Source organism: Culex quinquefasciatus, chromosome 3 (genome assembly GCF_015732765.1).
Source record: "Culex quinquefasciatus strain JHB chromosome 3, VPISU_Cqui_1.0_pri_paternal, whole genome shotgun sequence".
Classification (NCBI taxonomy): Eukaryota; Metazoa; Arthropoda; class Insecta; order Diptera; family Culicidae; genus Culex; species Culex quinquefasciatus.
This window is the reverse complement of record NC_051863.1, coordinates 136,959,230-136,983,212: the sequence shown is the minus strand read 5'-3', so window position 1 is coordinate 136,983,212 and position 23,983 is coordinate 136,959,230. Positions and strand designations below refer to the sequence as shown.

Genomic DNA, 23,983 nt, shown 5'->3' with positions numbered 1-23,983 from the left:
CTCTAGTTGCTGAAATACAGCGCTGCAGCGGCTTAATGAAATAGAAACAGGAAAATTAATGTTATCTAAGCCTCACCCAAATAACCCAAATGATGGGTCTAATGTCGATATCTCAGCAACTAATGGTCCGATTTTCAATGTTAAAATATGAAACATTCGTGAAATTTTCCGATCTTTTCAAAAAATCATAAAAATTCGGCGGAAGAATTTTTGACCATACTTCTCTATGGCTCAAAAGTTGTGGGGTTTTGTCCCCTAAAACATATAAAAAAATCTCGAAAATCGAAAAATACACGCTTAGATTATTTTTACCGAATTCGTTAGTTGAAAATCGGTAAAGTTTAGTTCGGTTAACCATCTGTCAAAATGAACAAAATTTTAACGGATTTCGGTTGTACGATGAAGAATAATGAACTTAATTACCGAATTTCACTAAGTTTTTACCGAATGTTCCGACAACACTGCCACCAAGTCGACATAGGTCGCGAAGACACGGCAGGGTCACGGTACACGCAGCGCTACACAACACAACACAAATATAAACATAAACAAATTATAGTAAAGAAGAATGAAGAGAGGAGGAAGTAAACAGGAGTAAAAGTAGGGACGAGGACAAACAGAAAACGCGTTGAACGAAGAAGTTGGAGGTTTCCACGAGCAGGAGAGTGTTTAGTGATTGTGGCTAACGAAGGACAGTTTTAGTGCACAACAGTTAGAACGGGGCATGCAGACGTGTTCACGAGTTGGTTAGACGATCACAATAAATCCAGGTGAGACGTAAACAAACACTCCAGCGAAGGGGAACAGATTAAAACTCCTAAATCTACTAGTACGGACTTCGAAACGGGTCGGCCAGGACAAGACAGTTCGGACAGGACGGATTGAACAGTACAGTACAGTGGAGAACAGGTAACACGTAATTTACTACCAAAGTGAACAATGACAATTAACACTCATTGAAACACAGAACCGCGCGACAGGCAACATAAACTAAAAGCGCCCGGCAAAGAGGTGCAGTCGTCACCGCTGGGGTAATTTGTGAGTTGTTACACAGATTAAAACTTAGAACTATTTGTAAATAAATATTAAAATTATCGATAGGTTGCCAGTGTCGAAGGCGGAGCGAGAAGGTTTCGGTACAAAACGGTACAAAAACAAACCAATCAATGTAAGACAATTTTCAAACAAAAACAAAACAACGAACTAAAATTGAATTCTAAAATATAATTACAGTTTGATCTGCATTAGCTGATACAAAATCTGGTTTTATTTGCCACCGTCCGAACAAAATCAAAATTGATTGATCGGATTTGATCGGTTTTGGAAATGGTTGCTCGATTGAAAGAGATCAAGTGCATGTTCTGCAGAAAGGCAGACAAGCACGACCACGGTTGGGAGGAGTGCTCGAAGTGTGGTGCGTGGGCTCACACGAAGTGCGCGAGTGTGGATGAAGAGTCGGAAGAAGAATGGATCTGTCCGAAGTGCGCTGATTCCGACATTCTGCTGAAAGTTCCGGGTAAGGTGACGAAGAAGTCCGGCGCCAACAGCGACTCGGGAACCGTCCCAGGCGCGGGTTCCAGTGCAGTCCCAACTGAAGAGGAGTTGGCTGAGGAACAGCGGGTCGAGCGGGAGGCTTTCGCGAAGCAGATGGAGCTGCGCAAGAAGCGTCTGGCCGAAAAGTTGGCCTGGAGCGAGCAGAGAATGAAGGAGGAGGCGGAGATGCAGGCGCTGGAGATGAAGACTCAGCGCGAGATCGAGAAGAAGCAGCTGGCGCACGACCAGAAGCTGCTCGAGCGTCAGTTGGCTGCGGAGAAGGAGTTTTTGAAGAAGAAGGCGACGGTGAAGAAGCAGATTGAAGCCAGCAAGGCCAAGGTTAACGCGCTGAAGGCCGAAGAATCCTCGAAGAAGAAGGTGACTGACTGGCTGAAGAGCGGCGAGAAACCTGGAAGCGGAAAGACGCCGAAACCGAAGCCGGAAGTCACCCCAGAGAGTAGCAGCGATAGTCACGATAGTGAGTCGGACGGGGAAAAGAGCGTTTCCGGAAAAGGAAGCGTTAAGCCTACCTCGAAGAAGAATGGCGGGTCGGTTTACAGCGCCGCGCGTATCACGCGAGAGCAAATGGCTGCTCGGAAGGTGTTGGGGCATGCTCTGCCGAAGTTCAGGGGCGAACCCGAAGTCTGGCCGCTATTCATAAGCTGTTTTGAACAAACTACGGCCGCGTGTGGCTTCTCCAACCTCGAAAATCTCTCGCGACTGGTGGAAGCACTAGAAGGCGAAGCATTGGAGAACGTGAGGGGCAGTCTGGTTTTCCCGAGTGCAGTGCCGGACATAATCCAGGATCTCCGGGACATGTTCGGGAGACCTGAGAAGCTGCTGAAAGCGCTGTTGGTGAAGGTGAAGCAGGCGCCGGCGCCGCGAGCTGATCGTCTGGGGACTTTCATAAGCTTTGGGATGGTGGTTAAGCAGCTGTGCGACCACCTCGAGGCGGCAAATCTGCACGACCACCTGAACAATCCGATGATTGTGCAGGAACTGGTCGAGAAGCTGCCACCGAGCTACCAGATGGACTGGGTCAGGTTTAAACGGGGCAGGAAGGAAAGTCCGCTTCGCAGGTTCACCAATTTCATGAAGGAGATCGTGAACGATGCTGCAGAGGTGGCGGAGTTCTCGTCGCTGAACTTAAGCGACCAGAGCAAGATGGGAAGCGGAAGGGCGCACAACAAAGAGTTCGTACACGTCCACGAATCGGAGCAGAAGAGGGTCGAAGCAGCGCGCGCAGAAAAGCCCAGCAAACCATGCTGGATCTGCAAGCGGACGGATCACTTTATGCGTTCCTGTGAGCAGTTCAAGCGGATGAACGTAGCGCAACGTTTGAGAGAAGTTGGCAAGCTGAATCTGTGCAACCGGTGCCTGAACAAGCATGGATCCAGTCCGTGCAACTCGAGGGTCAGGTGCACGGTCCCTAACTGTGTTGGGAACCATCATCCTCTTTTGCACCGCGCGGAAGAGTCGGTGCAGCTGCAAAAGGCGGAGAGCACGGGTCGTTCAGTGATCTTCCGCATGATGCCCGTGACGTTGTACGCAGGGAAAAGGCAGTTCGACACGGTAGCTTTTCTGGACGAAGGATCGTCGGCGACGCTGATGGACGACGCGGTGGCCAAGCAGTTAAAGGCGGAGGGTGTTTCGGAGCCGCTGATCGTCACCTGGACCGGAAATATCAACCGGATTGAGGACGGCTCGCGCAAGGTGGACTTGATGCTGTCGGCCAGGGGCTCGACGGAGAAGTTTCCGCTGATGAACACGCGAACCGTGGGGAAGTTGCTACTTCCGGAGCAGAACGTGAACTACGGAGAGGTAGTTAAGAAGTATTCGCACTTGTCCGGTGTGCCGCTGCAAGATCTCCCGTCAGGTGTTCCAACGATACTGATCGGTCTGGACAACCTTCACCTTTTCGCGCCGTTGGAGTCGAGGATCGGCAAGTCCTGTGAGCCGATAGCCGTACGATCAAAGGTCGGGTGGACGGTGTACGGTGCGGAGAAGCGAAGAGCGAGCACGCACGCTTTCCTGAATCTACACTCGGTCGCGCCTGTGACCAACCAGCAGCTACACGACATGCTGAAGGAGCAGTACATGCTCGATGACCAGGCGCCATCTGCGTTTCCGATTCCAGAACCAGTGGAAGAGAAGCGAGCGCGAGAGATCCTGCTAGCGACGACGAAGCGAGTAGGCGAACGCTTCGAGACCGGTTTGCTGTGGCGTGAGGACGAAAGAAAATTTCCCGACAGCTACCCGATGGCCGTTCGGCGGATGAAAGCGCTCGACAGAAAGTTGGAGAAGAATCCCGAGCTGAGGGAAAACGTTTGCCAGCAGATCGAGGACTATCAAACCAAGGGGTACGCGCACAAGATCACCGATGCAGAGCTGTCGGAGACGCCAAACGAGGCCGCGTGGTATCTACCGTTAAACGTTGTGGTGAATCCTCGCAAGAAGAAAGTGCGCTTGGTCTGGGACGCTGCGGCGACGGTCAACGGCACATCCCTAAACACAGAGTTGCTGAAGGGTCCGGACATGCTGGTTCCGTTGCTCCGCGTGATCAACCACTTCCGAGAGCGGCCGATCGCCATTGGAGGCGACATCCAGGAAATGTACCACCAGATACGGATCAGGCCGGAGGACAAGCAGGCGCAGCGCTTCTTGTTCCGGACGAGTGCGACCGAGAAGCCGGGAATCTACGTTATGGACGTGGCCACTTTCGGCGCGACGTCGTCGCCGTGCTCGGCGCAGTTCGTCAAGAACTTGAACGCAGATCAGTTCGCAGAGAAGTTTCCGGAAGCCGCAGCAGCGATCATAAAGCGTCACTACGTGGACGACTACTACGACAGCGTAGACACCGTGGAGCAGGCAGTTCAGCGAGCCAAGGAGGTGAAGGAGGTACACTCGCGGGGTGGATTCAACATCAGGAACTGGGTGTCCAATTCCGCCGCGGTCCTGAAAGCGTTGGGAGAGAAAAGCGTTGACTTCACGGTCGATTTCAACCGGGACAAGGGACCGGAGTACGAACGCGTGCTGGGAATCGTCTGGGATCCTGTGGAAGACGTTTTCAGCTTCACAACGATGACGAAGTCGGAGTACGCGGAGGTGCTGAGCGGGGAAACGCGTCCAACGAAGCGAATCGTGCTCAGCATAGTGATGTCGCAGTTCGATCCGGCCGGATTTCTTGGACCAGTGACGATTCGAGGAAAGATGCTGATCCAGGACCTGTGGCGCACGGGATGCCAATGGGACGAGTTCATTGACGAGCTTTCTTTCAAGATGTGGCTGCGTTGGACGAGTATATTGTTGGATGCTCAGACGTTTAGGCTGCCCCGTAGCTACTTCGGGAACGCGCGATCGGATGAGATCAAAGAAATCCAGCTACACATCTTCGCAGATGCTGGAGAGAAGGCGTACGGTTGCGTTGGATATTTTCGCGCGATAGTGCGTGGTGAGGTGGAGTGTGCCTTCGTTATGAGTCGCTCGAAGGTGGCACCGCTGCAGTTGACCGCCGTTCCGCGCTTGGAGTTGAACGGATCAGGCCTAGCCGCCCGGATGTCGCAGACAATTCACGAGAACCACAACTTCACAATCACCAAAACGTTCTTCTGGATCGACTCGGCGGTTGTGCTGTCATGGATCCGGTCCGATCAGCGCCGGTACAAGCAGTACGTCGGGTTTCGGATTGGAGAGATCCTCAGTCTGACGAACATCGACGACTGGAACTTTGTGTCGACCCGGATCAACATCGCAGACATCCTCACGAAGTGGAGCACCGATCTCGACTTGAGCCCGAGCAGTCCCTGGGTACGCTGTCCCAGATTCGTGTACGACGATCAGAAGGACTGGCCGAAGAAAGCGCTTCCACCTCCGAACACAACTGTTGAGCTGCGGATTCATTTGCTCTTGCACGACGTGCAAGTCGTGGAGTCACTCGTGGATGTCAGCCGGTTCTCGAGATGGACTGTCCTGGTCAGAACGATGGCAACTGTTTGCCGGTTCGTGTCAAATCTCAAGCGCAAGGTGAAAGGACTGCCGGTGGAGAAGCTCCAAGCGACCAGGAACCAGGAGAAGCTCTTAGGGTCGACGGCGGGTTCGTCAGTACGAGTTCCACTGCAACAGAACGAGCACGAACGAGCGGAGCAGTACCTGATGAGAATGGCACAAACGGAAGATTACATTGACGAGATGAAGGTGCTCACGAGAAACAAGAATCGCCCGACAAACCAGTGGATCGCGCTGGAGAAGTCGAGCCCCCTGTACCAGCTCACACCGTTGGTCGACGAGAACGGACTGATCCGGATGGAAGGACGGCTGGAGCAAGCCGAGTTTCTCCCGTTCGACATGCGCTTCCCGGTGATACTGCCAAAGAACAACCGAATTACCGAGCTGATTGTACAAGACTACCACGAGCGGTGCGGACACGGATATCGGCAGTCGGTCAAGAACAAGCTGAGGCAACTGTACTACATCCCGAAGGTAGACGCGGTTGTTCGGCGAATCGAGTCGGCGTGTGTGTGGTGCGAAGCTCACCGCAAACGTCCGACAATCCCCAGGATGGCATCGCTCCCGGTCCAACGTCTCACGCCGTACCTTCGTCCGTTCAGCTACGTCGGCGTCGACTATTTGGGACCGTTCGATGTGAGCGTCGGACGCCGCTCGGAGAAGCGGTGGATTGCACTATTCACCTGTATGGCAACGCGCGCAGTGCATCTGGAGGTGGCGAACGGACTCACAACCCAATCGTGCTTGATGGCGATTCACCGATTTATCGGCCGGCGAGGCTGGCCCATTGAGTTTCTTTCAGATAACGGGACCAACTTCCAAGGGGCGAGCAAGGAGCTGATGAAGGACGTCCGAGACATCAGCGAACACTGCGCGGACCAGCTGACCAACGCACGGACGAAGTGGTCGTTCAACCCTCCCCTGGCACCTCACATGGGCGGTGTCTGGGAGCGACTCGTACGATCGGTCAAGGAGGCACTCACGGCGCTGGACGACGGTCGGCGGCTCACGGACGAGATCCTACAGACGGCCATCGTTGAAGCGGAGGACATGATCAACTCCCGTCCGCTTACGTACGTGTCGCAGCAGTCGGACGAAGCCGAGGCGATCACCCCTAACCACTTCCTGCGAGGCGCCTCACCAAACCAACCGGGCGGGGCTCTTCCGTCGCCAAATCCGGCGGTGGCACTACGAGACACGTACCAACGATCCCAGCAGCTGGCCAGCGTGATGTGGGAACGGTGGATCAACGAGTACCTGCCAACGCTGAATCGGCGGACCAAGTGGTTCGGCGAGTCGAGGCCGCTGGAGAGCGGAGACCTGGTCTACATCGTCGAAGGCAACAACCGGAAAAGCTGGATTCGGGGCATCGTGGAGGAACCGATCGTGGGCAAGGACGGCCGAGTACGCCAGGCGTGGGTGCGCACCAACAGCGGCAGGTACAAGCGAGCGGTGGCGAAGCTGGCAGTGTTGGAGGTACGAGAAGGTAACCCTCAACCGGAAGCGGACTCCCGGACCGGGTTACGGGCCGGGGAATGTTCCGACAACACTGCCACCAAGTCGACATAGGTCGCGAAGACACGGCAGGGTCACGGTACACGCAGCGCTACACAACACAACACAAATATAAACATAAACAAATTATAGTAAAGAAGAATGAAGAGAGGAGGAAGTAAACAGGAGTAAAAGTAGGGACGAGGACAAACAGAAAACGCGTTGAACGAAGAAGTTGGAGGTTTCCACGAGCAGGAGAGTGTTTAGTGATTGTGGCTAACGAAGGACAGTTTTAGTGCACAACAGTTAGAACGGGGCATGCAGACGTGTTCACGAGTTGGTTAGACGATCACAATAAATCCAGGTGAGACGTAAACAAACACTCCAGCGAAGGGGAACAGATTAAAAACTCCTAAATCTACTAGTACGGACTTCGAAACGGGTCGGCCAGGACAAGACAGTTCGGACAGGACGGATTGAACAGTACAGTACAGTGGAGAACAGGTAACACGTAATTTACTACCAAAGTGAACAATGACAATTAACACTCATTGAAACACAGAACCGCGCGACAGGCAACATAAACTAAAAGCGCCCGGCAAAGAGGTGCAGTCGTCACCGCTGGGGTAATTTGTGAGTTGTTACACAGATTAAAACTTAGAACTATTTGTAAATAAATATTAAAATTATCGATAGGTTGCCAGTGTCGAAGGCGGAGCGAGAAGGTTTCGGTACAAAACGGTACAAAAACAAACCAATCAATGTAAGACAATTTTCAAACAAAAACAAAACAACGAACTAAAATTGAATTCTAAAATATAATTACAGTTTGATCTGCATTAGCTGATACAAAATCTGGTTTTATTTGCCACCGTCCGAACACCGAATTTACCGTTTTTACCGAATTTGTTCAGCAGTTGAAAATTCGGTTAACTTTATCGAATTCGGTAGAAAAATCTAAGTGTGTAAGTATTTTGCGAAATAAAGTTTTTGTGAAAAAATCGCCAATTTTTTTTAAACCTATTTTTTGCTGAATATACCTCAACAATACCTAAATCTTTACCGGAGATATCAAATTGATCTGAAAATTTATTCAAAAGCTACAGATTTTCGAATATTTAAAACTATCGAAATCAGCCGATTTCGTAGAAAATTTCTCGTAAAAAAAATACACTAACCGGTCGGTTCCGTACAGAATCACTAAAAAATATGTTGAAAGAATTTGATTAAGAAAAAATATTTTAAATAAAAAAAAAACATTGCTTATTTTATATTTTTAATAATCGCAATAAAATTTAGTACTTACCTAGTATTTTTTTTATTCTGGTTGCGTTCCAATTTTATGAAACTCAAACCTTAAACACTCTGAAATTCGCAACCCATATCCCAGCCATAACATCGAACGAATCGAACTCCCGTAGTCTCGCCACCGTCGCGTCGCCGGTTAGTATGTACTACTACTAGCTACAGTACAGTACAGTGTGTTACTGTTTGGGATATTGGTTCGCCTCACCTTCCCATCTCTCAGCTTGCCATTTTCATTGTGGAAAACCCCTTTCCAGGCGTTCTGGGTGTTCGTTGTCTGTTTGTTTACAGTCTACCGTGGTGTCGTAAATGGGTGAACATTTGGGGGCTGGTTGGTTGGTCTGGTTTGGGTGGTGGTATTTTCATTGCATATTTCGAGTGTGTAAAATGATTTTAATTGAATTGATTTACGATTGATGAAAGTGAGATTCAATGTTTCGGGGGGCTTGTGCACTTGCCGGTGTCAGTATGTACCGTGCAATCCAGGAGGTGGATGTCAACGCCGAGTTCCCGTGGACCACTCAAGTGCTGTTAAATTTTATGATCGAGCCAAGAGCGAAGGTAATAAAGTTTACGCACCCACGCAGGATGACAATAATTTTATTATGAGGCGAACGCTGCGTTGTTGCCTCTCTGTTAGTTGGTCAGGTGAAGAGTAATTGAGTGGTTTAATGATACGTTAAATGATTGAGGCGTAATAAATTGGTTTGCGGTTGCTGCCCAAAATAATGTCACCTGGAGGAGGCTCTCGGGTAGTTTTGAGCACTAAACTGTGATATTTTGGCAAACGATAGGAAAGTTGGTTAGTGCAAATGAGGTTACCAAATGGAAATGGACTCTACTGCCTGCAAACAAGCTTATGTGTTTGGCTGTCCCATCTTTTGATTTTTTTAAAGTGGTTGCGGTTTTGGATTTATGATTTATTTTTGTAATGTCTTAAATCAAAAGAGAAAACTAACATTAAATATTGTTACTTAATCCACCTTAAGGTGGTTGGTGCCTTCCTCGCATTTATGTTGTATTTTAGGTTGTATTTACAAATTAATTTAAGAGTTTTTTTTTATTTTTTTTTCATTTTTTTTATAATTATTGATTTAACTTGAACAGCAATTTTCAATTTTTTTTTACCAACTCTCCAAAACAAATGAGAAATATATCTATCTATATATATAAAAAATTTCGACGGTTTTGTTCGAACGCGAATCAGTTCAATACGGAGCGTCGGATCGGAGCGATCTTTGCTGCATTGGGTTCGTATAAGCCCGAGGAAGGTTTTTACGCTAATAAGTTGACACTTTGGCCACTCTGAGACCGATTCCGGAACACATGCCGTTTGTATGGGAAAAGTTACGTAAAATCAAATTTTGATCACAGGAGGCTGAATTAGCAAACAAGCAAGAAACGTCAGGAAACCAAAAAAGGGCAGGATGAAGTTTGCCGGGTAAGGCTTGTATATATATAAAAAATTTCGACGGTTTTGTTCGAACGCGAATCAGTTCAATACGGAGCATCGGATCGAGGTGCTTTTTGTTGCGTTGGGTTCGTATAAGCCCAAGGAAGGTTCTTACGCTAACTAATTGACACCTTGGCCACTCTGGCACCGATTCTGGTGCATCGGCAAATTGTATGGAAAAAGTTACGTAAAATCAAAATTTTGATCACAGGAGGCTGAAGCTAAAAACGTCAACAGACGAAGGCAGAACGAAGTTTGTCGGGTTAGGCTTGTGAGTTATAAAAAAAATTAAAAAGTTCGTGTAAATCTTTGTCGAGACAAAATGATGCAGCAACATAATCAATACAGATTTTTTTCCAGAAGAGACGCAGACACTGCTTAAGCAATGTGGCAACCGGGCGATACGCATGCAAGGGGGTGTGGCTGCCAATCCCCCGCGTGGACCAAAATCCCTACGCATGCTGCGCGACTCGCGCGTAAGCAAAGATCCGGCCTTTGAGGTTATGCAAAATCACCCTTTTTGCAGCTACAAAAACTTTTTCTTGGCATAACTTTAAAAGTACTTCATTAAACAGAATAAAACTTAATAGGGTCTTAGGGGACCCCAAACCGAACAGAATAAGGCGGATCCGGCCAAAATCGGTTCAGCCAGTTCTGAGATAATCGTGTGGAAAAAAAAATCATGTCTACACATCCCCACAGACATTTGTTCAGAATTTGATTCTGAGTCGATAGGTATACGTGAAGGTATATCTAGGAGTCGTATTTAAGAAGTTCATTTTTCGAGTGATTTTATAGCCTTGCCTCAGTGAGGTGAGGAAGGCAAAAAGTGAGGCAATAAATATAAATTCATGTTAACACCAAAGCGAGCCTTGTCTCACGTCTGAGTAAATTAGTATGGACAAAAATAAGATCCGTGTTACATTTTCTAGAAACAATTTGTATTCGCACAGAAAATTGTGGAAGAAAAGTATTCACCGTATTCGAATTATTTCGAAAAATCCCAAATACAGTTGAGCAATACGGCTAAGATGTACTATCACGAAAATTTGTGCAAAAAGTACAACGGATCAATCTGAACTAGGAAAGTTGGTTAATGCAAATGTGGAAATTTTAAACGAAAAAGAATCGTGACATCACCGTTAAATTTAACTTTAAAGCTTTAAATTGAAAAATCTCATAAATGTGCCGTGTATTTTTCTTTCAGTGTATTTATTTTTTTCCAAAAAGCCCTTCTAATTTTCTACAAATTTGACCAATTTTTGATACGATGCAACGGCTTTGAGTTACAATAATTTTTAAATTACAAAATACAAAAATATTTAAATAACTTACGCCCTTGTCAAATGTCATTTTTGAGTACAATTGGCTCAATAAACACAACAATGGCTTAAATAGTCCTAGGATTACATGTCTGAAAAGTTTCATTGAAATCGGAGAGGGTCGGGTACAAATAAACCAGAAAAATTCCTGATTTGAGCTGGAATTGCACTATTTAGAAATGTAGTGTTCAGGGAATCTGGTGCAAATCAGTTGAGTTTAGAAAGGTGTTTAGGAACAGAGTTAATTTTTTTTCAACATCATTTTTGGTATTTGGTTTATCATAAGTGAATCACAATTCTTAGAAAATTAAAAAAAATATTAACTAAGGAAATCTAGAGACATTTTTTAAAGCTTTTTGTCAATGATTTCGTTATCCGTTGAAACTCATTTATTTAAATATATTTCAAAAACATGATTAATTATATTAAAACAAATTATTTCTATTGCAAAGCTTATATTTATTTATGTTTTAGGTATTAGATTTTTTTAAGAAGCTTATATATGTAAAATTTGTTTAGTACTTTATTGATTGCCAATTTTAAAAGGCAATTTAAAAAATATATTTTGGTTGTAAAAAAGTTTAAATATTTTTTTTTGCGGATTTGGCAGAATGCTTACTAATATTTAAATTTCAGGTTTAATCATCTTTTCATGCAGTTAGCACTTTATCTTATAACTAAATAATTTAATTCTGACGTTATTTTTAAATCAATTATTGGTTTTACAATCAATTCTTTTAAATTTTTATAAATTTTCTGAATTTGAATCAATATTTTTATTGTTTTAAAAAAAAAGTTATACGGCATTGAAAATTATGTTAAAATGTTTGATCTTTGTAGCAGCTTACCATGAGTAATTAAAAAAAATCAATGTTTTCCAATGTTTTAGATCAGAAAAAGTGGACAAAATGTAACCAAATAAAGCAGTTGAGTTATTAACCGCAAAAAATAGAAATGGATTTTATCGATTTTTGACAGCAAAAATTGTACGTAAATATTCGAAAATCTGTAACATTCGAAGAAATTTTCTGATCGATTTGGTGTTCTGGGAAAAGTTGTTGGTATTGATAAGGATTATTCTGAAAAAATAGGTACTAGGTAGGACCATTAGTTTCTTTTATATTGGCATTAGAAAATGTGGGAGTTTTTGGTTGAGTCTTAACGTGTTTTTTTTTTTCCAAAAAACCATAATTCGGCGGTGAAGTTGTTGTCCATACTTCTCTATAGCTCTTAACTTGCAGTTTATTGTCACCTTAAAATACTTAAAAAAATTAAAAATAAGGATCCAGGGATTTTTCCGTGAAAAAAAATTAGTTTAAAAATCGTAAAAAAAAGTGAACCTATTATTTCTGAATAATTCTTACTTTGCCGAAGAAGGCAAAAATTAAAAAGAAACTTCAATCAATGGGTTCTTACGTTCATTACTTATCAAATATATCTTATTTTCAAAATAAATAAAAAAGGCTCTCTAGAAAGCCTTTTTTGGGATCGTTTAAAACAAACTATAAATGAACTAAAAATAGTACAAATGAAAAAAAAATTAAAGGAAATTTCTTTTTATATCATCCAAACACGAAAAAATACGTTAAAAAAACACTTAAAGTGCCAACCTAATTCCCTCGCAATTGTAGCAACTTTCCTCACTCAACAAACCTGCCCAACTGCACCAGACGCTGAGTATGTAATAATTTATAATCGCAAATATAAAATTCCACTAGATTCACCACCATCACGTCACACCATCAAGGTGATGTGGCCCAGGCTCGGTGGAAATTCATTTTCCGGCTGCTGCTGCTGATGCTGCCAGCAAGTCAAGTGAGGATGCTCTTTGCGCTGACAGCATTCTCCCCCCCTCCCACTTCTTCATCAGTCCAAAATGTGAGGAATGAATGTTTGGTTAGTGAGGGGAGGTGAAAGTGAGTGGGGGAAGGGATAGGGAATTTAAATTTAAATTTTTGTTGCCTAATTTTAGCCTCGACTCTATCACCTTTTTTCTCATGCCATTTGGGAGTGGAAAAATAAATACACACCTGAGAGGGGGGGCTTGTTATTTCTCAGTGGAAAGCCAGCACTATTTCTTCTTCCTTAACCAAATTTTAAAATGAAGGGGAGTGAGCTCAGATTTATTTGGGATGAAATGGCATTTTTTGAGGGGATTTTTTTTTCTTCTGGAGGGGGTTACCTGAGAAGAAAAGTGTGTCGAATTCAGTGAGCGAGGGAAAAGAAGGAAATACAAAAGAATTTTCTTACGTGAGGAAAACTGAAGCTGTCATAATTCATGAAAATTAAGTTAGGAAAGAAGGCGCGAAAGAAGATTAAAATTGTTGTTTGTGGTGTTTTGATATTCTTAGATGGAAGATGCTTAAACAAACAGGAGCACCTGCGTGGTTCGAGATTTATTAGATTATCTTTTTTCAGGTGGATAAAACCAGAGATGTTATGCAGGTTTTTTTCACATTCAATCAAAATCTTATTAATTAAAATTTAGTTTTTTTTACAAACGATTAAAACGTTTCACTTTTTTCTGTGAATTTGGTTTTTGTTACATTAAATATAACATTTAATATAGAAATTGCATGTTTCTACACCCACCCAAATCTCACTTTAAACTGTCTATCTAGATATTTATAAATCACCAAGCAAAAATAGTCACCCTTCGATCTACTCCCGGTGTCAATTCCCATGCCAACCGAGTGAGTAACGAGTTGGTGAAAGTCAACAAAATTGGACAGCTTTTCCCCTTTTCGTCGTCGATGCCCCTCCCGTTGATGGATGCGAACCTGTCGATCGGTCGCGTTTAATTACTTGAAAATGTCCGGTGCAAAGTGGCAAAAACCAGTTGCTGTGTCGGGTTGGTGTTTTTGCCTCTGTCTGGTAGAAGTTTATAAATTGACACAAATTCAAACCTGTTGATTTGGATTGAACTATCAAGTTTATTTTTAATTGGTTTTTAAGGAAAAATTATTCATTCGAAGTTAATTTTTATGCACTCAGAGTACAAGATTAATGTTCGGATCATTTTGAAACTAAGCTAGCAATTAACCTTAAAGGCGTCGAACATTTTTCGTTAATTGCGTTTAAATTTATCGATAATCATAAAATAAAATGTAAATTTTGTCCCTCCCCCAGACTGGTGCAAAAGATGAAAACACTGCGGCGCTTTTTTTTAACGAGTTGTTAATGGGGCATACACTTTGGATGGAGAGTAATAATTTGCGTGATTTATTTGCCGACTGTTAAACGACTCATTTATCGATTTCCACATTAACGTGGACTGCTTTTTTTTTTTTTTTTTTCAAGCAAAAATTATAATGAACAGAAAATGTTCTCTGAACACCGTAATTTTTTTTTTTTTTCAAAGCATGATTTATACAACAAAAAACGACTTGAATAAATATATTAAATTATTTTCTCTAACTTATCTTTGAATTACATATTATATAATTAAAATTAGGATAAAAATGCGATAAATACTTTTTACATTTCTTCCAAACTTACACTTTCAAAATCCTTCAACAAAATCTTCCAGAAGCCCCTCTTTTAAATTACATTCACTAAAGCACGATTATCATTCCACATCCATTCGCCATCCAGCTATCCTGCCAGCAACAGTTTGCTCGTAAGCTAATTCAACCATGCGGTGGTTAAAGTTTCGCCCTGAGCTTTTACGATCAAAGTTTGTCCAATAGTGTGAGAGTGAGCTCCCTACCAACCCAGTTATACCACTCCGAGAAGACAGCGTTCCGGAATTGAAACGAATGTCTATGAGAACGAATGCTCCCTGAAGACTCTTCCATTCCCCGCCCCAACCTTGGGTTTCGGGTAGCTCCTTCGGTTGGGCAAAATTGAAATATTAAAACTATTAAATGCTACTTTCTCCACAGTCCCCGGTAGCTATGAAGAACATCTCGCCAGACTGGTGGTGCAAGTGGTGCCAACGAGAACATCAAGAATCTATAAATATAAATTACTTCTTACTTTAATTCCTTCCATCCTACTGGGAATCCAGTACCAGACCTAGACACACTTTGCAACGAGACTCGGTTGGCTTTGCCGTGTTCACGGGATTCAACCTGAAAGTTATCCCCACCGGTATTTAGCCTATTTCTTGTGGCAGTATCAAATGCAGTGTGCAATGCTTTGCCTTGCCCGTGTATGACTGTTTCTGGGCAAATGGAACCAACTGAAACACTGCACTGCAACTGTGTGTATTTCTGTGAATGTGAATTGCGAAACTAGTTTTAAATAGAGGTAGGATCTTTCCAGACTGGAGAGAATGTCCTGGAGAAATTCGCTGGAAAATTGACTTTTTTTTGATAAATTAAATCCATGAATTTTTAACCTTAAGGAATTAGCCTGAGTAAATTTTAACAAAATTTTCAGTTTTGATTTGTTTGTTTTTTCTTGGCTGAATCTTTATGAGAGGCTTCCTATGACCATTTTGAAGCATTGATTTGTGTCTACGATTATGCATACAAAATTGGCTGCTGTCCATACAAAAGTGGTACCGTAAACCGGGGTGACATTAATAGGATTACGATTTATTTTTGTAATATTTTCCAACTGGTATGAGTTTTCTAACATTATTATTTTTAAAACATGTACTGGGGTAGGCCACACAAGTTCCATACACTAATTCTGAAAAAAAGATTTTTTCAAAAGTATTTATTAAAATAATTGCGTTCCGGGGTGAAAAAAAAACAATTTTTATATTTTGTTAACTAGGTTTATAAGATTTTTAATACAATACATGTAAATTTTAGGAAAAATTGTTAAAAAGTCAGATTTTTGCCTTAAAAATGATTAAAACTAGTTTTGTTTATAAAATAAACGATTCATAATGCGTTTTGAACTGAATTAAAAGCAAGAATAAAACAATTTCAAGCATTATATGATATTTGTTTTACTGAAAATGCCTGTAAATTTGGAGATTTGTTTGAATTATAATGCATAAATGTTTCAAAATAACATAACTTCTTTTACCTTTTCCTAGTAGATCATTGTCCGAAGAATCCAAAAATGCATTCCGTTTTACTATTCAAAATCGTGTTCATTGAGACACTCTGAGAATATTAAAAATAGTTTACTAACTTTTTAAACTTTTCAAATTTTATGAAAAAAGCTTCTTGAGGTACTTTGAACACTCAGTATTCCATTCCGTATTTAAATGTACTCTTCATTTTGCGGAAAAGTCTGAAACCTGAACAAAAAATTTCTTCTGCGAAGGAATTTTCTGATCGATTTAAAGTCTTCAGCAAAGTTGCTGTGGGTGGTGATGGGGATATTTCTTGAAAAAATAGTCAGGCCATTGCAAATAATTTTTGAAGTTTTTGTCCCTCGATATTAAACAAAGATTAAAATCTCGAGTTTTTTTTTAAAGTTCCTATAAACGTATAAAATACAATTGCCTACAGGACCTTTTCAAAAAGAACTCTAGATATGATTAAAAATGCAGGAAAATGCATTTCAAAATGTTTTCAGTTGATTAGACTTTTACTTTCAACGATTTTTTTAGTTTAAATAAAATGTTTGTGAGACCTGATTTTCAGGTTAATTTTGAAGGGGGACGAAATAAACATTGAGAAATATTTGTATCAGCCTTACATCCTGTAAAAAAAACTATTATTTACATTTCTTTTTTTTATTATATTTATTTTACGTTTCGATAAATTTAAGGTTACCCAAAAAAGCAACTTTTGTGCCACATCAAATTATGATAACATTCGATGATATTAAAAAAAATACCTTCAAAAATTTTTCTTATGTCTTTAAGGTTAAATTTAATTTGCAATTGAAAAGAACATCATGGTTTTCAATAAATTAAGGTAAAAATAAAAATGTTTTTTTATTTTCAATGGTCCATGAGACGATCCTTAAAAATTTATTTTTTTAAACTATCATATAAGACTTTAAAAATCGGACAAAAAGTTGCTGAAAGAGCTTATTACAAGGACTATAAATTGAGAAAATAAAAAAATTCTAAATGTTTTAAATGTCAAAATATTTCAATTCAATTTTTTGTCAAAAACATGAAACCTTGGTCAAGTTTTACAATATTTTGAACAAAACTATTTTCAACATCAAGTATAACAACTGGTCAAAAATTTATGTTTAATCCTTTTTTTTAATTTCGAAAATATTTTTAAAAAATCTTGAATTTGTGAAAAACGATACAGCTTGAACATAATTGCTATCATTAATTATAAATTTTCATATCGAAGACATGCTCAATTTTTGTTCTCTTAAAAAATCAATTTTGATAAATTAAAGGAGCAATTGTTTTGGCCGATTTTAGCGTGACATACTTTATGGATGACGCTTAATTTTGATTGATCTTTGAAAAGTAATGAAGAAAAATTGATTTTTTTCAGCCGAAACAAAAACGATCGAATAGAATTTTGTAAAATATTGCAGAAAATTATTCCACTTCTGTATTTTGATTCAAATACAATTTATTTTCAAATGGTTGCTCTGAAGCAATTCGCTTTAAAATCTAAAATATTATTAAAATTTTATTTTTTTATATTTTTGGTGGCTTTATTCTTTAACCAAAGATTTATATTTTACAACTGAACCTACATGAATGGTATGTAAATATTTGAACAAAGCTAACTCTTTATTTTTTATGTATTCTATTGAACGAATAAGCCAGCTTTTGAGCCACAGAGAAGTCATAGATGTACAGAAATTCATGTTTTTGCCTTTCTTACAAAAGAAAGGTTAATGGTTTGCTTTTGGAAAAACGCTTTTCTCAGAAATCTTAAAAATTTCGTGCACGGTGAGGATTTGTCCCAAGAAAGAAATCCTATTACTAAATTGAAGGTTTAGATGCGCTCTTTCGATTGAATTTTGGCCCGAAACCCAGAACTTAAAGTCTGATTTTTGAGAGCTATTTTTCTGAAATTAATAAGCGATGTCTGTATCCGCTCTTAAAAATTTGTGTCTTCCATCACTGGAAAACCGCTCGTAAAACCCACAATTTTTATGTATCAGATTTGTAGCCGTGGGGTCGGAGACGAACATTTTATTTATCGATTCACAATTTTCGACGAGTGAATGTGGTCAATGCCATTTTCAGAGGTATTTTTTGGACAATTTTACAGATAACACTATCAAATTAAAAGAATTCAGTTTCCAACAAAAAGCCATTCGAAAACATGCGCCATAAACTGCTTAGGCCCAAAATTTGAAGCTTTTCCAAAATGTATTTCCAGAGATATTGCTAATTAGTGTTTTTCGTCTTATTTTTACCCTATTTTTTCCCATTAAATTTCTCAGAATAGATCGACTAAGTGCAATATCGATACATATTTTTTTAGTTACATTGAAGACTGAGTACCCTTTATTTTTTTTCTAATAATGTCAATCCAATAAGTTTTTCTTAATTAAATATAATTATCTTGCGTCCGATAATGAACCTCTGAAATTAAAAAAAATGCATTCGAGGTTAAGTCTTAAAAGATTCGAAGCTGTATGTTTCTGAAAAATTTATTGCACCAATATATTTTTCGGAGTTTCATCATTTTGTAAGAAAGACTCTATTTCACCTTTGGTGATATTAAATCGGGTTTTTTTAATATCGATTCACAATTGAATTAAAATAAACCATTTTTTATGAACCATAATGTTATGAACATGTTTTGATTGCATTTTTACAAAATCATGTTTTAACAAATTGGTTGAATATATGAAAAATTGGATTAATTTACCATCTTATGAAATTGTTAAGTAAAAAAAAAACTAATTGATATTATAAAAATTAGAAATCAAAAGGCTAAACTAGAGAAAATTGCATTTAATCAAAAAACTGTATCGCTTAAAATATGACAAATCCTCAAGTTTAGAATCGCATCTTATGCATCTAAGATTTTAAAATCTGATAAATTACCAAAATCTCACTTTATAATTTTTATATTATTTCTGTACAAAAAATTGCTAAATTTTGCGTTTTCTAGAGAAATTCCTCCTCCTCTTTATTTACCTTCCACAAGTCTGAAGGATATTTGAATCCGACTGCAAAGAAGCTTTCTCTTTTTGCCGCTTCGCCGTGGGTGGTGGTGTCATGGCACCAAAAACAGATGTTTGCCGTCGCCACAACTTTCCTTTTTTTTCTCCTCCCCGGCCAACGATCTTCTCATTGCAGTTTGTACTTTAAGCCACAGACGACTCTTCAGAATCGATAATGGGAAAGTTTTTTCCTCTTATTTTTGCGCCATTCAAATGTCTCTCGTAACACTCTTTAATCCTTCTTCTGTTCAGTAATTGAATGGAAATAATAGCACATTTTTCTTTTGCGATTTTCTTTAATTTCCCCCCTCTCTACTTTCCATATCTATTCGCAGATTACGCCGCCGCCAGGATGAAGATGTCAAAATTATCCAATCAAACCAACTCGCAGGACCCGCAGGCGGTGAACTCACGGGTGTTTGTCGGCAACCTGAACACATTTCAGTGCTCCAAGACGGACGTCGAGCGGATGTTTCAGCGCTACGGCCGATTGGCAGGTGAGTTTTTTTTTTCATTTTTGTGCAGTGCGAATTGGCTCACTTTGAGTTAAAAATGAGGACACTGCGCTGAAATTAATTCACTGAAAAGAGTTTTTGAATTAAACTGATAATGTATCGCCAAAATTTAAATTGTGTCTTGAAATTTATTTCCAAAAGTAAACTTTTCTAATCGAATAAATCAACTCTCTTCGACAAAAGTACCATTCCTCACCACTATCGCAAGAAAGACAAACTATCCAGAACTACAAAACGGAAAAATGCGCAAAACCTGCTATCGCAATTCTCCTCTACTCGCAGTCGTCGTTTCCGCACTGATTTCTGAACTCATTTCGAACCAATAAAATGAACAACAAAAGTTGCCAACAAAACACCTTGTTAATTTATGGGTTCACTCTTCTGCCCGCACAGTACTGCAGTCCAGGTTTCCGATGCAGCAAGCGTGAAACTTTGTAACTAGTTTGTAGCAAATGAATTGAACTTCGCAATTGTGAGCAGGCCAGGGCAGCCAACCCCGCAGAGTCCTGAACTGGCTGTACCTGATACTATCCATCGAAAAGTCGTTTCGTGCTGGAAGCTCTCTGCTTGGACCTGCTGATGGCTAGCGAAATTAACTCAGACAGTTGTTGGCAGCATCGATCTGAACTGCTTCTTCACTTTTGTTTTTGCTTGGAAGTTGAACATTTAGTCGATATAAAACTTAATTATATTAATTACTGAAATTGGGTTGAATTTGTTTCTTTTTCAAATTTAAAAATTTACAACCCATCCAGGATTCTTGGAAATTTTCCAATCAAATGATATCGAAACAAATTTAGAAATTTTCAGACTTTTTGAGAAATCTGAAATCAACACTATGACTTTTGACCCCTTGCGGATGTATTTGGAAACTACCTTTCCAAGGCTTATTAGGAGGTTTTTTGTGTCAGATTTTTAAAAATCACCAATAAAAAATCTAGAATTTTTAAATTTTGCTCATTTTTGCATCCATTACAAATATTGGTCCATTGAGTAATTCTTTACGAAATCGACCGGTCCCGACCAATTTTATTTGTTGCGTTTTATGATTTGGCTCAAACTTTGTGGGGACCATCCCTATGACCAAAGAAGCCATTTTGTGTCTTTGGTTCACCCATACAAGTTTTCATACAATTTTGGCAGCTGTTCAAACAAAAATGGCACGTCAATATTCGAAAATCTGGAACTTTTGAAAGAATTTTCGGATCGATTTTGTGTACCCGGAAAAAACTGTCGATTTTTAAATTATTTTTTTACACAAAAAATCTATTACCCAAAATCCGTATTAATTTTTATTTTTGATTTTTTTTATATTTTTTAACGGTGCACATCAACCAGAGCTTATGCACCCAAATTTTTATAACAGACATTTTAGTATCTTCAAAACTACAGGTACCTATCGAAATATTTTTTTTTCATTCCCTAAAGTACTGTCCACAAAGTAATTTACAAAAAAGTTTGAATAATTCAACAATCCCTTTATTACAGGATTGGGTCCGTAAGTTTGACAATTTTGGAATAAGAATACAACAACTTCCTTCGTTGCTGTGTAGCCTTAAGGGACCAAAAACTGTAACTTTTGAGCCATAGAAAAGCATAGACAAAAATTTTGTCGACGAGTTATGATTTTAATAAAAATGGTGAATTTTGCAAAAATAAAATTAATAAAAACATTTTGTTGACACAACTTTTCAATTTAAAATCAAATTAGTAATCGAAAAAAATGTACAGATTTTATTTTTTTGTTTTCCGATTTAAAAAAAAAGTCTCTATGATTGTCCATTCCCGAAAAATATTTTTTCGAGAAGTTCAGAAAAAATCGAATACAATTGTTTAAGATACATTGAAGATTGGACTTACATTTCAATTGCAAATTTGATTCTACAGTAAAAACAAAAGTTATTATTTTTTACTTAAATTTCTATTATCTCCAAAAATCTGACTCAAAAGTTGCTGTTGCTAAAACATACAAAAAAATAAAAAAAAAAAATCTTTATTCAAATAAGGCCGATGCAAACAAATTTCAAAGTTTGCTCTAGGCAATCTCAAGGGGGGGGGAGGGGGTGAGGAAAAAAAATAAAAAAAAAATTAAATCACAAGTCATAGTCTCAACATTTCAATGCAAAAAGTGTTTAAACTTGCATTTTACACTAGAGCAGTTCTCTAGGATTTCGATCATTCGATTTTTTTTTTGTATTTTTTAATCCGACTGAAACTTTTTTGGTGGCTTCGGTATGCCCAAAGAAGCCATTTTGCATCATTAGTTTGTCCATATAATTTTCCATACAAATTTGGCAGCTGTCCATACAAAAATGATGTTTGAAAATTCAAAAATCTGTATCTTTTGAAGGAATTTTTTGATCGATTTGGTGTCTTCGGCAAAGTTGTAGGTATGGATACGGACTACACTGGAAAAAAATTATACACGGTAAAAAAAATTGATGATTTTTTTATTCAACTTTTTATCACTAAAACTTGATTTGCAAAAAAACACTATTTTTAATTTTGTTTTATTTTTTGATATGTTTTAGAGGACATAAAATGCCAACTTTTCAGAAATTTCCAGGTTGTGCAAAAAATCTTTGAGCGAGTTATGAATTTTTTAATCCATACTGATTTTTTCAAAAAATCGAAATATTGGTCGCAAAAATTTTTCAACTTCATTTTTCGATGTAAAATCAAATTTGCAATCGAAAAGTACTTCAGTAAAATTTTGATAAAGTGCACCGTTTTCAAGATAAATCAATATTTAGGTGACTTTTTTGAAAATAGTCGCAGTTTTTCATTTTTTTAAATTAGTGCACAATGTTCAAATTCAAATTTCATTAGACATTTAAGTGCAATCAGCTGAAATTGATTTAAAATGCATTCCCCTGCGTTTAAAATCATTCTTTGCATTTTTGGGTTGATTTTTATATCTTTTTAAATTTTGAAAATTTTTGATGTTTAGTATCGCTAAAAGTTTTTTGTTCGCAAATTATTTTGTTTTAGCAAATTTAAGTATTTTTGAAAACAAATGATTGCAAAACAACTTAACTAGTGAGCAATTCTCTACGAAATCGGTCTTTTTTCTTCAATTTTAATTTTTGTATTTTTTAATCCGACTGAAACTTTTTTGATGCCTTCGGTATGCCCAAAGATGCCATTTTGCATCATTAGTTTGTCCATATAGTTTTCCATATAAATTTGGCAGCTGTCCATACAAAAATGATGTTTGAAAATTCAAAAATCTGTATCTTTTGAAGGAATTTTTTGATCGATTTGGTGTCTTCGGCAAAGTTGTAGGTATGGATATGGACTACACTGGATACACGGTAAAAAAAAATTGGTGATTTTTTTATTTAACTTTTTATCACTAAAACTTGATTTGCAAAAAAACACTATTTTTATTTTTTTTTATTTTTTGATATGTTTTAGAGGTCATAAAATGCCAACTTTTCAGAAACTTCCAGGTTATGCAAAAAATCATTGACTGAGTTATGATTTTTTTAATCAATACTGATTTTTAAAAAAAATCAAAATATTGTGTGTGTGTGTGTGTGTGTGTGTGTGTGTGCAACCAACCAAACGGGACCACGCGGTCGCTTCTTACAAATTGAGTTGTTTCCATGTATTTTAGATTTTGACATTCTATACATGCAAATAACTCGCATAGGCATTTGAAAGGTGTTAGCTCTGCCGAGCTTCGGTGACCCATTTCTACGCTGGCTAGCCGAGCGCGAGGTACTTCAGCTTTATCGACAAGCCCCGCCCTGAAGAACGTTTGCACCAATCGGGTTCAAACGTTATTTAGAACTTCCGAACCCTTGTCAAATGGACAAGGACCCAGCGCGTATATAGTTGATAGTAACAGTATTCCTAATTCCAATCATAGCTCACCAAGTCGCGATGGCCTAGTGGTTAGCATTTTTGCTTACCAATCCAAAGGACGAGGGATCGAACCCCGACTCGAGCGACTTTGATTTTTCGTTCATGTTCAGAGTTTCAAGATTTATGTTTCCTATATACTTTCTCGTTGAGAGCAGATGGGAATCGAACCCAGGACCATTCGCTTACAAAGCGAACACCGTTACCAGTCAGCCACGGCCGCTCCTATTTAAAAAAAAAAAAAAAAAAAATCAAAATATTGGTCGCAAAAATTTTTTAACTTAATTTTTCGATGTAAAATCAAATTTGCAATCGAAAAGTACTTCAGTAAAATTTTGATAAAGTGCACCGTTTTCAAGATAAATCCATATTTAGGTGACTTTTTTGAAAATAGTCGCAGTTTTTCATTTTTTTAAATTAGTGCACATGTTTGCACACTTTTGGAAAAAAATATTTTTGAAAAGCTAAGAAAATTCTCTATA

At 39.4% G+C, this 23,983-nt stretch overlaps 2 protein-coding genes across 2 annotated transcripts in view; both read left to right on the top strand.

Annotated features, from left to right (window-relative positions):
* The window catches only part of LOC6043145, a 179,835-nt gene that overhangs the window by 47,537 nt on the left and 108,315 nt on the right, over positions 1-23,983 (top strand). Inside the window, 1 exon segment of the mRNA XM_038261680.1 lies at positions 19,455-19,616. Within this exon segment, the coding sequence (XP_038117608.1) occupies positions 19,472-19,616 (145 nt within the window). The 5' untranslated portion in view covers positions 19,455-19,471.
* On the top strand, positions 870-7,886 carry LOC119769262. Its single transcript, XM_038261207.1, has 4 exons — positions 870-909; positions 968-1,038; positions 1,102-7,795; positions 7,861-7,886. Exon 3 carries the CDS (start codon positions 1,327-1,329, stop codon positions 7,105-7,107), a length of 5,781 nt encoding a protein of 1,926 aa, XP_038117135.1. The 5' UTR covers positions 870-909; positions 968-1,038; positions 1,102-1,326; the 3' UTR covers positions 7,108-7,795; positions 7,861-7,886.